This window comes from Mustela erminea, chromosome 6 (assembly GCF_009829155.1).
Source record: "Mustela erminea isolate mMusErm1 chromosome 6, mMusErm1.Pri, whole genome shotgun sequence".
Classification (NCBI taxonomy): domain Eukaryota; kingdom Metazoa; phylum Chordata; class Mammalia; order Carnivora; family Mustelidae; genus Mustela; species Mustela erminea.
Window position 1 is genome coordinate 86,088,915 of NC_045619.1, and position 15,174 is coordinate 86,104,088.

A 15,174-nucleotide genomic window follows, 5' to 3' on the forward strand; every position below is an offset into this window, starting at 1 on the left:
AAATTTATTTATTTATTTTATTTTTAATTTTTTAAAAAATATATTTATTTATTTATTTGACAGACAGAGATCACAAGTAGGCAGAGGGGCAGGCAGAGAGAAGGGGGAAGCAGGCTCCCTGCTGAGCAGAGAGCCTGATGTGGGGGCTCGATCCCAGGACCCTGGGATCATGACCTGAGCTGAAGGCAGAGGCTTTAACCCACTGAGCCACCCAGGTGCCCTATCTGTTTCTTTTAGAGAGAGAGCAGGGGGACAGGAAGAGGGAGAGAGAGACTCCTCAAACAGACTCCCTGATTAGCAGGGAATCTAACATGGGGCTCCATCCCGGGACCCAGAGATCATGCACTGAACCAAAACTAAGCGTCAGCTGCTTAACTGACTGAGCCACCCACATGCCCCAGGAATTTGTATTTTACAAGTTCCTCCGGTGTCCTCCGGTGATTCTCAAAAATTGAGTGTTTGGAAAATGTTGCTTTAGTGTAGCAAACACTGGTTGACTACTAGTGGTGAGAATGTAAGAGCGCAGTCTGTCAGTGGGCAGTGACAGAGACGTGGAATAACAAATTCAGTTAGGTGGGCTAACTAAAGTCCTTCGGTCTAGTCTTGCCCTCTGCCTAAGGGAAGCATTGATATCTGGAGCAGTTCCTGCAGCTTTTAATGCCCAGTGATCTTATGGACTACATTACCCCCTTCAGGCAGGCCAGGAGCCGTTTTTCTGGTCACCTTTGAGGTCTGGCTGTCCAGTTTCAGTAAACTTGGTTCCATATATTTTTTTCCCTGGGCCTTTCAGCTCTTGCTAACGTAAAGCCCTCTCTTTCTCCTATTTCCTGTTTTCCACCGCAGTACACACGTCTCTCTGATTTGTTCTTCTCTCACTGCCTCCACCTTACTAATTCATTCAGTCACTCATTCAACAAGGGTCTATTGTGCCAGACTGTGGGTGGGCTACAGAGATGAACACGACACAGTCCCTGCTCTCAAGTGCGGGGTCTAGTGGGGACACAGATGTGGACACAAACACAGTACCGGTGATGTGCCAGGTGCTGTCCTGGTGTGTGCAGAGTTGAAGGGGTACTAAAGTGATGAAGGGGTGGCCAGTGTCACAGAGGAGGTGCCTTTTGAGCAGGGTCTTGTGGTCATAGAAAAGGGGGAGGACATTTTAAAGGCTCATCACCATAGTCCTTACATTCTCATTGCAGTTCATCTTCTAGGTCTCCTTAGGTGGGTTTGCTTTTTTATGGGTCTTATGGGGCTGATTGTCTTGGCTGAATTGGACTCCATTGGTTGACTTTTTTCAAAACCTGAGATGGTTAGTTGTTGGTTCATGTCCAGGATACCAAGTCTACCAGTTTGTCCCACGATTAGTTACTGGCAGTGAACGATTGAGACACTAAACCCTGAAGTAAGCTTAAAAAGGCCTTTCACTTTATCAGATATGTTCTGAGCCGCCCAAAGTGGTCTTTTTGCCCTTCAGGGAGTGGGGTATGTGTGTACAGTGGAAGTGGGGAAACTTTTGAGTGGCAAACAGGACAGGAGAATGCTCTATTATTTCTTTTGTAATAAGAGACTTGATTTCCTCTTTTTAAGCGGGGTTTCCTTGGTAGGCTGCCACATCTCTTGTTAGTTGTGTGTATTATTGGAGATTACCTAAACTCTTCAGTTTCCTAATTCGACAAGGTTTGATTTCTTTTTCCAAAAAAATGCATGGTAGGTTTCTCTTCTTTCACTAAAGAAGCCGAGATGAAGGGCCACTGTGATTCAGTTTGTGCAGTCTAGTAAGTAATTGTGATTGTAGTTTTATTTTTTATTTATTTATTTATTTATTTAAAAGATTTTATTTATTTATTTGACAGAGAGACATCACAAGTAGGCAGAGAGGCAGGCAGAGAGAGAGAGAGGAGGAAGCAGGCTCCCTGCTGAGCAGAGAGCCCGATGCGGGACTCGATCCCAGGACCCTGAGATCATGACCTGAGCCGAAGGCAGCGGCTTAACCCACTGAGCCACCCAGGCACCCGTGATTGTAGTTTTAAATATTGCTTCTTGAAATAATGGATGTTCTTTGTAGAAAAATGAGAAAATACAGATAGCAAAAAGGAAAAGAAGCTAAAATGAATCTATAACCTTGCAAGCCATAGCTAGCCACTGTTAATATTTTGGTGTATAAAACTCCAGATTTTCTCTGTGCATACGTGTGTGTGTGTGTGTGTGTGTGTGTGTAAAAGAAGTTATTCCAGAAATTAAAAATACTATGTAAACTGTTAAGTATCTTGCGTTTTTCCCTGTTTTATATATGTATTTATAAATCTGTGTGTATATATGTATATATATATATGCATGTATATATGCATATATCTATACACACATACTGTGATCATCTTACTGCTTACAAATACATATCTATAGAACCATTCATTCTTAATTGAAAGAAATCTTTATTTTTGAGATTATGCAAATCATCTAGTCTTTTTAAAATCAAACTCTGTTCAAGTATATAAAACAAGTGAAACCCCTCATAATTCCATTTCCCAAGGGTATACATTAATTTAATGTTTATATACATTATATTCCAGACTATTTTCTGTATATATGGAAACCTACCTATTTGTTTTTTACAAAATTAGATCTGTAATACTTACTGTTCTGCAACTTGCCTTTTACCCTTTGTATATTTTAGACATCTTCCTGTGCCAGTATATTTGGAATACCAGCCTATTATTAGGTAGACCCAGGGTTTCTTATCCTTAACACTTTTGCCATTTTGGCCTGGATAGTTCTTCATCATGTCCAGTGCATGTCCGGAGACTTAGCAGCATCCCTGGCCTCTGTCCCTGAGATGCCAGTAGTACCCCTTCTTCTCATTGTGATAAAAATATCTCGGTGTTGTCAGGTGTCCCATTGGGAACAAAATCACTCCCAGTTGAAAGCCATTGGCATAGATGGTCTATAATGTAAGTATCTAGACCCCTCCCAGTTTTTTTATTTCAAAAAATACGTCGGGCAATATTCTTATTTGATTTTTGTGCACCGTTGTGAATATTTCATTGAATAAATTCCTAAAAATGCAGATGCTGAATCAAAATTTTGTTAGAAATTACCAAATGACTTCAAAGAGATTGTATCAGTTTATTTTTCAGCTATATCCTCATGATTCCAAAATCCTCTCTCTTTCCTGAGTTCTAGATACACATATCCAGCTGTTGGATGACGTGTCCTTTTGTGTGTCTCATGGGCTTTCCCTAAACTCAGCTTCTTCAGCCCACTGACCTTGCATTTCTTACTGTATTTCTCTGTCATGGAATAGCACCACCATCTGCCAGAAACCTTCTCACACGTACCCATCTAGTCACCAGATCCTGTCCAGTATTTCTCCCAAATGTGTCTCTTAATCCATTGATTTCTTTCCATCCCTTCTACCACTGTCTTTAATTCAGGCTACTGCTAACTTGTCCAGATCACTGTAGTAGCTGGGGTAACAGGTCTGGCCTCTACTCTTGGTCCCATTCTCCTCAGGAGGAGTGAACTAACTTGCTGAACTCCACAGTCTTAGAGGGTGCCTTCCCTACTTAAGCCCCTCAATGAGCACTGCTACCTCCCCACTATCTACTCCATCAGTCCCCTGCTGAGGCTAACAACAACCAAGGACAATCACTGCCCTTGGTTTCAAGTCTCTGTGTTGAAGTTTTAGTATATAAATTGCTTTTTATACTAGATTTTGACTTTAAAATAAAGTTTTCTCTTAATTAAAAAAAAAAATCTTTTTTTAGAAAACAATGCTCTATCATATCAACTCACAACATATATTTATCCCCCCAGCTTTGAATTACTCATTTTCCCTTGAATGCACTTTTGTTCTCCTGTGTTTCCTGTTCCTTTTCACCCTGCTCTCTGCCCATTCATTTGCTACCTTTTCTTTAGTACCTAGCATAGTTCTTGGCACTTCCACCACATTTTTTTCCTCTGTTAATCAGCTCATTCTTGTTGCATTTGTTGCATGTATACTTGTCCTTTGTGTATACTTTTTTAAGAAATTTAACCTTGTAAGACATCCAGGTACATAAATAATACAAACCAGTGAACCAAGGGGAGAGAATATGGGAATTCCAACCCTGGTTCAAGCATAGGTACTAGGATGCAGAAGGCCTATGGGTATCCCATCCCAGTGCCTGAACCTTGACTTCTCCCCTGAACTAGATTTTTGATTTTACGTGGTTCCATATAGTAATATTGCTGAGTACCTCCTGTATCAGTTGTATTCATGTGGTCAGACTGAAACTTTGGAGAGACCATTTGTCTGCCAGCCTTGCAGCATTCCTTTTGGTCTGTTGTAAATACCAGGGAAACGAGGGGTGCCTAGGAACTCGGGAATCTCTGACATGGTATGCAGCATATTGCTCTGCTAGACTGGTGTGGAGACAAGCCCTACAATTTTCCACAAGAAGTCAGCTCCAAGACGGTGGGAAATCACACATAGCAAAATCCTTGGCAAAGAACTATATATTTTTTTTCCTCTACTCTCTATGTGGTAATTCTGTAACACTCTGTAATTAATTTTATTTTTACAGTGAACAACCACAGAGTAAGAATAATGCATAACCTATTTCTGTTTCTTGCTATTTTAGGGGACATCACACAGAAGGGATACGAAAAGAAAAGGTCAAAACTCCTGTCTCCCTACATCCCGCAGACACAAGGTAGGCAATGAGAAGTGGTTTAAACCTTTTCAGTATTTTTACCCCAAAGAATGCTATCTTAACAGAAGATCTGTCTTTTGTTGGTTCCTGTTTTTTCCCTCCCTTTCTCGCCATGAGGGAGAGAAAAACGGAAGGAAAGAAAGGAGGAAATGAATCTTAATTGAACATCTGCTGTGTGCTAGGCACTTTTAAAATACCTAAGTCATCAAATCATTTACACAGAGCTTGGGTGGTAGCGTGTATGTGCATAGCTGACATGATTCAATGGCAGAAAATTCCAGGTCACGGAAAAACTGCATCTTGCCTATGCCTGAGCACAAACTGGTGGTGAGGAGCAAGGGCAGCAAAGATAAAAAGGAAGGACAGATTAAGTATTGCAGGGAAGCTCAAGGATTGCAATACTTGAGGATATGGGGGTAAGAACCCTAATAAACTTCTCTGTTGGTTCCCTTATTCCTTCTGCAAAGAGATGGTAGGTTCTTTATATGTCAGAAAGTCCTGAGTCATGGTGTGCTTAATTCCAGAGAGCTTGCTGTAACCTTTGCCTATACGCAAGGCTGTCTGTCTCTAAGTCATCATATTTTTTTAAAGTTACTCAGATTTGAGGATTTCCTTTGATAATCTATTTCTGCTTTAATCACTTCTACTATAAAGAATTTTTTCTTTATTTCTAATTTCTCCTTTGCAGTCAAAGTCCCATTTCCTCAAGCCTCTTCTTTGTGGAGCTAATTGCTTTTATTTCTGGGTTATAAATACCTTGAGGACTTGGTATTCCCCACTGTTCTAACATTAAGCCTTGCACAGGGTATATGGTCTGTAAATACTGAATGAATAATAGAATAAGAAAATGAATAGTGGTGACATATCAATATATTTCACTGAGGTCCTCATTTTATTTCCTACATTATTCTTGGAAATTCCTCCCTACAAAAACTAGTAGGTCAGTGCAGTGACAGCCAATTTAAAATATCTTAATGAACAGATAGATGTCAAAAGGACTTGAGAAAGAAGAGGTAGAAATTGGGCCAGTGACAGCTAATGAAAAGCCAGCATTTGCTGAGCAAGGCATGACAGAGAAGAGGAGTACTCTGGCTGCTTAAATGTGGCTCTGGCTCATGCCTCTCTGTAGGGTCAGAGATTTACTTTATGGACTTTGTGCAAAAGCAGTTGGATCCTGAGACAATAACTCAATAAGAAATAGAACCAAGAAATAGGACTCAATATAAAAAAGGACTATGTTTTGTTAATCTTTAGTCAGCTACACAGATGCCAAATCATGTTCAAAAATCAGTTTATCGGGGCACCCAGGTAGCTTAGTTGGGTTAAATGTCTTCTGCCTTCGGCTCAGGTCATAGTTCCTGGATCCTGGGATCGAGCCCCACATCGCGTTCCCTGCTCAACAGGTAGTCTGTTTTTCCCTCTTCCTCTGCACCTCCTCCATTTTCATGCTTTCTCTTTCTCAAATAAATAAAATATTTTTTAAAAAAGGGTTCAACAAAATCAAAAGCTTATTCTTCCTCTCATCTCATGCTCTCTCTGTCTCTCAAATAAATAAAACCTTTTTTTTTTTTTTTTTTTTTTTTAAAAAAGGTGCGGGGCGCCTGGGTGGCTCAGTGGGTTGGGTCGCTGCCTTTGGCTCAGGTCATGATCTCAGGGTCCTGGGATCGAGTCCCACATCGGGCTCTCTGCTCGGCGGGGAGCCTGCTCCCCCCTCCCCCCGCCAGCCTCTCTACCTACCTGTGATCTCTCTCTGTCAAATAAATAAATAAAATCTTTTAATAAATAAATAAATTTTTTAAAACGGTGGTTTTATTTATTTGAGAAAGAGAGAGAGCATGAGATGAGAGGCAGGGCAGAGCCAGAGGGAGAAACAGACTTTCCCCTGCCTCAGAGAGCCTGATGCAGGGCTCCATCCCAGGAGCCTGAGATCATGACCTTAGCCAAAGCCAGATGCTTAACTGACTGAACCTCTCAGGCACCCAAATAAATAAAATCTTAAAACAAAACAAAAACAAAAACAGTTTATCAGTTAACTATGAGAAACCATTGAGACATACTCAAGTCTATGTGATCAGCCCATTTTTGCCCTATGGATAGGCCTACAGGGGGAGCGAAATCACAAATGGAAATTCGTTCACTGAGTACAAATCAGACGTTTAACTGCAGTAGGTCAAGAGAAGGGATTATAGCCTTCTCACAGTAGAAGGGTCTTGCAGATGACCTCATGGGGAGAATAGGAGCCATTTAAGAGTAGCTCCTTCACCTTCCTGCTACCAAACTTGAGACTTGCCACATCCATGCCCATCATGTTTACGTCCTTCCTTCTGGTTAAAAAGGTAATCTGTTTCCCTTATCCAAGGCCAGTTATTCCATCTGTTCTTTGGATCCTGTTCCCTCTTCACTTTTCAGAAACTTTATATTACCATCCAAAGGCAGGACAGTGGAAGTAGGCCAGCCCTGGTAGAGGCAGTAAGGGGTGCAGTATCTGTAACAATTAAAAAAGCAATAATAGGAGGCGCCTGAGTGGCTCAGTCAATTAAACGTCTGCCTTCAGCTCAGGTCATGATCCCAGAGTTCTGAGATGGAGCCCCGCATCAAGCTCCCTGCTCATCCCTCTCCCTCCACCACTCCCCCTGCTTGTGCATGCAGTCTCTCTCCCTGTCAAATAAATAAGATCTTTAAAAAAACCAAAAACAATAATAAAGCCAACAAAAAGTTGGCCTGCTTTTATTATCCTAGCTAGCAATTCCAAAGACTGTAAATAAGACGCTCCCCCTGCTGATGGAGACAGCTGCCCCGTCCCTTAAATGTGCCATTGCTATTGCTGTCAGTTCCCGTCTCTCTTGTACGCTTGCTCTGTCCCTCTCACCCAGATTCTTCCCTCAGCAGTCCATCATGCTTGTTAACTGCTCTGTTAAAAAAATCCTCCCTTGTCAGCCTCTTCCATCTTAACTCTGTCTGCTTCCCCTTTATCATCAAACTGCTCTAAGCCGTCTCTGTTTTGTCATCTCCGCTCACTTCTCAGCCAGTTCCAGTCCCTTCAAGAACTATTTTAAGTGACATCACAGAAGTTGCCACTCTAACCTCTTGAAACACTCCTTTTGAAACTCTCTCTTCGTTTTCTTACTCTCCTCCTCCTGTTGCCTCCTAGTCATCCTTGCAGGCTCGTTCTCCTCTGTTAAGTGTTGGAGTTCTCAAGACAAGGCCCCAGGCCCTCTTGATGTCTCACTCTATAGCAGTAACTCACACATGGCAGCCTGCGTCGCGGTCACTGGAGGGCTTGTTGGTATACAAATTGAAGGACCTCATTCTCAGGGTTTCTGATTCAAGAAGTCCAGGGAGGGTACTGGGAATTTGTGTTTCTGTTAAACCTCCAGGTGAAGTTGAGGTTACTGATCCAGATACCACATGTTGAGAACCAGTGCTGTATCGCCCTGCAGCATTTCAGCCATACCTGTGGCTTTAATTATCGTTTAGAAACAGCTAAATCCAAAATATGTATCTTCACCTCAAATCTGTCCTAAGCTCCTGACTCGTAGATCCAACTGGGCACTTAAGATTTCCATTTACATAACTTAAAGGAGCCTCCTTTTCAACATATCTATTAAATCAGTGACTTCCATACACCGTCCCCACCCCACTGCCAACATGTACACGTGCAAAACAAAAAATTAAAACAAAATCCAGCTATAGTGACATCAGCCTGCTCTTGTATTTTTCTTCTAGTTTTTTCCTTCTGAGTAAATTGAACCCACACCTGAAAACCCAACGCATATAGAGTCTTAAAAAACATCCGCAGCATGTCCTCCATTCCCCATCTCTTGTCTTTCACCAAGTTCTGCCAGTTTTCTTTTTCTTCACTTTTGGCAAGTTTAATTTTTTTCTGGGAAATCATCTATTTTGTATACATTTTCAAATTTACTAAGTTACTCGTAATGTTCCCTTTCTTTCTAAAGCCTCTGCTTGTTTACATTGTCTACTTGTAACTCTTTTTTTCTCTTGATGACCTTCTCAGAAGTTTGTCTTATCAAAGAATAAGCTTTTGGGGCGCCTGAGTGGCTCAGTGGGTTGAGGCCTCTGCCTTTGGCTCGGGTCATGATCCCAGGGTCCTGGGATCGAGCCCCGCATCGGGGTTCTCTGCTCAGCAGGAAGCCTATATCCCTTCCTCTCTCTGCCTGCCTCTCTGCCTACCTGTGATCTCTGTCTGTCAAATAAATAAATAAAATCTTAAAAAAAAAAAAGAATAAGCTTTTGATTTTGTTGAACCCCCCCTTTTTAAAGAAAAGATTTATTTATTTGAGAGAGAGAGCATAGGAGGGAGGGGGCAGGGTGAGAGGGAGAGAGAGTCTCAGGCAGACTCTGTGCTCAGCACGGAGCTGGATATGGGGCTTGACTGGAGGCTTGTTTTATGATCCTGAGCTGATTCTGAATTGAAACCAGAGTCCAGTGCCCAACCATCTACACAGCCAGGCACCCTATTTGTTGAACGCCCCCCCCCCTTTTTTAAAGATTTTATTTACTTATTTGACAGAGAGAGATACCACAAGTAGGCAGAGAGGCAGGCAGAGAGAGAGAGGGGGAAGCAGGCTCTCTGCTCAGCAGGGAGTGATCCCAGGACTCTGGTTTATTTTCTGGTTTATTATTTTCAGTTTCTATGTGTATTTCCTTCCTTAAACTCTTTGTTTAGTCTTTTGTATTCTTTCTAAATTTTCTGAGTTGGATGCTTCGATTTTCTTCTGCCTTCTTTCTTGAGATCAGTGTTGCTTAATTTCACTGTGGTCAGAAAACATGTCTGACAAAATCAAGTCTTTGTTATTTGTTAAGATGTGGCTAGGATTTGGTAAATCTCTGTAACTCATCTGTGTGTGTTTCATTTCTTGAATGGATGATTTGGCCCATTAATTCAAAGAAGTTAATTGTGTTTTTCAGATCTTTTCTATTCTTGGTAACATCTTGACTATTTGACTATTATTTCTAATAGAAATATATTAAAAAAATCTGTACCATGACCATGTGTTTATCAGTTTTCCTTGTAGTTCTGTCAAGTTTTATTTTATATGTTTCAAAGTAGTATTACTAGGAACAAGACAAGGATGCCCACTCCCACCACTTTTATTCATCGTAATACTGGAAGTCCTAGCCACTGCAGTTAGACAACATAAAGAAATAAAAGGAGGGGCGCCTGGGTGGCTCAGTTGGTTGGGCATCTGCCTTCAGCTCAGGTCATGATCCTGGGGTTCTGGAGTCGGGCCCCACATCGGGCTCCCTGCTTCTCCCTCTCCCTCTGCCTGCCACTCTGTCTACTTGTACACTCTCTATTATCTCGGTCAAATAAAGAAATAAAATCTTCAAAAAAAAAAAAAAAAGAAAAGAAATGAATCCAAATTGGTAAGGAAGAAGTAAAACTCACTGCTCACAGATGACATGATACTATAGAAAACCCTCAAAATAAATAAAATAAAATAAAATTCCTCCAAAAAACTACTAGAACCGATAAATGAGTACGATACAAAATCAGTGTATATCAATCTGTTGCATTTCTATACACTAATAATGGAGCAGCAGAAAGTGAAATTAGGAATCCCATTTTTTTTTTAAGATTTTATTTATTTATTTGACGGACAGAGATCACAAGTAGGCAGAGAGGCAGGCAGAGAGAGAGGAAGAAGCAGGCTCCCTGCTGAGCAGAGAGCCCAATGTGGGGCTTAAACCCAGAACCCTGGGATCAGGACCTGAGCCGAAGGCAGAGGCTTTAACCCACTGAGCCACCCAGGCACCCCAGGAATCCCATTTATAAGTGCACTAAAACCAGTAAAATATCTAGGAATAAACTTAACCAAAGAGGTAAAAGTACTCTGAAAAGTATAAAACTGATGAAAGAAATTCAAGATGATACAAAGAAATGGAAAGCTACTCCATGTTTATGGGCCAAAAGAACAAATTTTGTTAAAACAATCTACAGATTCAATGGAACCCCAATTAAAAATACCAACAGCATTTTTTACAGCACTAGAAAACAGTCCCAAAATTTGTTTGGAACCACAGAAGACCGAAAAAGAGAAACTGTGGAAGTATCACAGTTCAGATTTCAAGTTATATTACAAAGCGGTAGTAATTAAGACAGTATGGTACTGGCATAAAAATAGACACATAGATCAAAGGAATGGAATAGAAAACCCAGAAATAAACCCTCAATTATATGGTCAATTAATCTTCAACACATGAGAACTGAAAATGCGATTTGAAAAGATATTCTTTGGAAAAAGTCTCTTCAACAGTGGTGTTGGGAAAACTGGACAGCAACATGCAAAAGAATGAAATTGGACCATTTTCTTTCACCATACCTAGAAATAAATTCAAAATGGATTGAAGAGGTAAATGTGAGCTGAAACCACAAAAAATCCTCGAAGAGAACACAGACAGTAATCTCTCTGACTTTGGCCATAGCAACATTTTTCTAGATATGTCTCCTGAGGCAAGATAAATAAAAGCAAAATCACTATTGTGATTATATAAAAATAAAAAGGTTTTGCCCAGTGAAGGAAATGGTAGTCTTCTGAATGGGAGAAGATATCTGTAAATGACCTGATAAAAGTTTAGTATCCAAAATATATGAAAAACTGCTGTATCTCAATACCAAAACCCAAATAATCCAATTAAAAATGGGCAGAAGACGTGAACAGACATTTTTCCAAAGAAGACATCCAGATGGCTGGCAGACACATGAAAAGATGCTCAATATCACCCATCAACAGGGAAATGCAAATCAAAACTACAGTGAGCTATAACCTCACACCTGTCAGAATGGCTAAAATCAAAACCACAGGAAATAACAGGCATTGGTGAGGATGTAGAGAAAAAGGAACACTCTTGCACTGTTGGTGGGAATGCAAACTGTGGCAGCCATGGTGAAAGACAGTATGAGGGTTCTGCAAAAATAAAAAGGGGAACTACCCTAGGATCCAGGAATTGCACTCCTGGGTATTTACCCAAAATATACAAAAACACTAACTCAAAAGGATACATGCACTCCTATGTTTATTGCAGCATTATTTACAATAGCCAAACTTTGGAAGTAGCCCAAGTGTCCAGCGATAGATGAATGGATAAGGAAGAGGTGGTATATATACACAAAGGAATATTATTCAGCTATAAAAAGAATGAAAACTTGCCATTTGCAACAACATGTAGGGAGCTAGAGAGTATACTGCTAAGTGAAATAAGTCAAAGATAGACCAATACCATATGATCTTACTTGTGTGGAATTTAAGAAAGAAAACAAATGAGCAGAGATTAAAAAAAAAAGAGAGAGAGAGAGACACACACACACACAAAGCAAGAAACAGGTTTTTAACTATAGAGAACAAACTGATGGTTACCAGAGGGGTGGTGGATGGGGGGTTGGGAGAAACAAGGGATATGGATTAAAAAGAACACACTTATTATGAGGAAAAAAAGTAAGATAAAATTATAAAATACAGTAAAATATAAATAAATAAGTTTAAAAAGTAAAAAAACAAAATGATGTTAGGGGCGCCTGGGTAGGTCAGTTATTAAGTGTCTGCCTTCCGCTCAGGGTCATGGTCTCAGGGTCCTGGGATCCAGCTCCAAGTCAGGCTCAGTGTTCAGTGGGGAGTCTGCTTCTCCTTCTCTCTCTGCCTCTCCCCCTGGCTTGTGCTCTCTCATGCTCTCTCTCTCTCTTTATTTCTCAAATGAGTAAATAAAATCTTTAAAAAAGTGAGGTTACGGGGCGCCTGGGTGGCTCAGTGGTTTAAGCCGCTGCCTTCGGCTCAGGTCATGATCTCAGGGTCCTGGGATCGAGTCCCGCATCGGGCTCTCTGCTCAGCAAGGAGCCTGCTTCCCTCTCTCTCTCTCTCTCTCTGCCTGCCTCTCCATCTACTGTCAAATAAATAAATAAAATCTTTAAAAATAAATAAATAAATAAATAAATAAATAAAAAAGTGAGGTTACTAGATATACACCAATAAGAATTACTATGTCTTTCTTTGTAAATTGTTCCTTTTTATCATGAATAACTGTCTTTGTCCGTGTGGTGTTTTTTTATCCTAAGGCTTTTTAAGTAATTTAAACTGTTTACAGTTATTAGCTTCTTAATTCTCCTCCCAAACAATACAAGTACTTTAAAAATGCTTCAATATCGACGACTACTATTCTCCATCTTATATTTTAGTACGACCTTGTTCACATACCCCGTCCATTATCAACTATTGTTACGTAGCCAACGGCACTTAGTATCTGTTCTTTGCTCCCTATTTCTTCATACATCTCAGTCCTTCCTCTCAGTTTAATTTATTTCTTCCTAAAGTCCATCCTATAGTAGTTACATTTGTGAGTGAGGTTTTTTAGTGGGGTATTCTCTCCATTTGTGTCTCTCACTTTGCCTACCTCTGATCTTGAATCTGTGTCTTTCCCAAAATGGGGTTGGTTGTAGGGCTGGATAATCTATACGGTATAGGTTCTGTAGCAGAAGAAGAGATTACCTCTTAGAATATTTACCCTGTGTATCTCTTATAGATTTTGAAGAAAGTATTTAGTTTGATTTTTTTTTAAGGGCATTGGAAGGTAGGTTTTAAACTTAACTAAATTATATTAATGTCTGATACAGAATTAAATGAAGTAAAAGTCATTTTAATGCTTTTGGTAAGAATTTTTTAAATCTTCCTTTCGGAAGGATAACTTCTGAATTCTTTCTCTTATTAGATTTCATCCATTTAATGGTGAGAAGCTTCACTGTGAAGGCAGCTAATTGAATGTGGTGTTTAAAAAGTGATGTTCTTCACTAATCTTTTTTGAAATAAAAAATTAATACTGCTTGCAGCATTGTATTAGAACAATTATGTGCACATGCTTGTCTGAAAATTTAGTGAATGATATTTTTTTAAGGATTTTTATTTTTATTTATTTTTTAAAAGATTTATTTATTTATTTATTTGGCAGAGAGAGATCACAAGTAGGCAGAGGCAGACAGAGAGAGGAGAGGAGGAAGCAGGCTCCCTGCTGAGCAGAGAGCCTGATGCGGGGCTCAATCCCAGGACCCTGAGATCATGACCTGAGCCGAAGGCAGCGGCTTAACCCACTGAGCCACCCAGGCGCCCAAGGATTTTTATTTGTTTAAGTAGTCTTTATAGCCATTGTGGAGCTTGAACTCATGACCCTGAGTTCAGGAGTCACACACTCTACTGATGGAGCCAGCCAGGCGCCCCTAGTGAATGATTTTCTGTATGGAATTTATTTGGGGTTGAAATTATCTTGGATTGCATATGTATGTATATTTATTATTTCTTTCCTCAAATGTTAAATAAGACTTAAAAAATTGAACAGTGTAGCAGGACAATGGAGAAATGTGCAAGAGAGCACAAGTTTGAAGATAATACTTAGAAATTAAGTAGCAGAAATTGAGTAAAGACAGTATTGGTTAATAATAAGCATAGCTTAACCGATTGTGTAACAAGGGTTAGGTTCTGAAGTCACTATATGACAAAAATCTGACATGTCAAATTACTCTAATCTCCCAACATTGGAATTGATTGTTGTTTCTTTAGTTAAATACAAACCAGATTTTTATCTGGTAAGTGAAGAATCATGATGTGTGAAAAACATGTATCTTGATAAAGGTTAAAATCATCCTCAGGGACTCAAGAAGCTCAAACACTGAGAGTCTTGGGAGAAATGAAGTTTTGGCAGTTCACATCTCCTACTTATTCTAAGCCACAGCTTCTTTGAAAGGAATGGCCTGTAGCACATCTTTCAGTGTGGAAACTACTGGGGCCTGGATGTAGAGCTTCTCACACACCTCATTTGGCAAGATGTTCAAGGGGAAGGGGCCAGAAATTAACTCTCTTTTGGCATGGTCCAAAGAATTAAAATTTCAGACCACATGTGTTTTGTTTTGTTTTGTTTTGTTTTGTTTTAGATTTTATTTATTAATTTGACAGAGAGAAATCACAAGTAGACGGAGAGGCAGCCAGAGAGAGAGAGAGAGAGGGAAGCAGGCTCCCTGCTGAGCAGAGAGCCCGATGCGGGACTCGATCCCAGGACTCTGAGATCATGACCTGAGCCGAAGGCAGCGGCCAACCCACTGAGCCACCCAGGCGCCCCAGACCACATGTGTTTTGACTCCTCTGTAAATTAGTCATTCTTGCCTACTCTTAGAGTTGTAGAAGAACTAACGGCTTATATGTAGGGAGGCAATTTCCCTCTGCTGATCCTAGGTCTAATCTTTAAGTTAAGATACTTTGGATACAAGTAGCGGCTAGTTTTAATAGGACATAGTTTATTCTAATGCTGCAGGGGTTACTGACCAAACCTCCGGACGATACATATTTACTAATTGCTTCCAGGGTCCCAGGTACTATCAAGACAGCAGGAGACAAGACTAGATAGACAAGGCTGATGAGTCTGCCTGGGACCTACACCCTCCCACCCCCTTACCCCCAGCTTGCTCCCTCACTCTGCTAGGGGT

The 15,174-nt window shown here is 40.4% G+C and overlaps 1 protein-coding gene across 4 annotated transcripts in view; it reads left to right on the forward strand.

Moving 5' to 3' along the window:
- Positions 1 to 15,174, forward strand: part of DIP2B (disco interacting protein 2 homolog B) — a 224,118-nt gene that overhangs the window by 101,044 nt on the left and 107,900 nt on the right. For all 4 annotated transcript variants that reach the window (XM_032348169.1, XM_032348170.1, XM_032348171.1 and 1 more), the window contains exon 2: positions 4,620 to 4,691. In XM_032348169.1, coding sequence (XP_032204060.1) covers positions 4,620 to 4,691 — 72 coding nt within the window. The remainder of the gene's footprint in view (positions 1 to 4,619; positions 4,692 to 15,174) is intronic.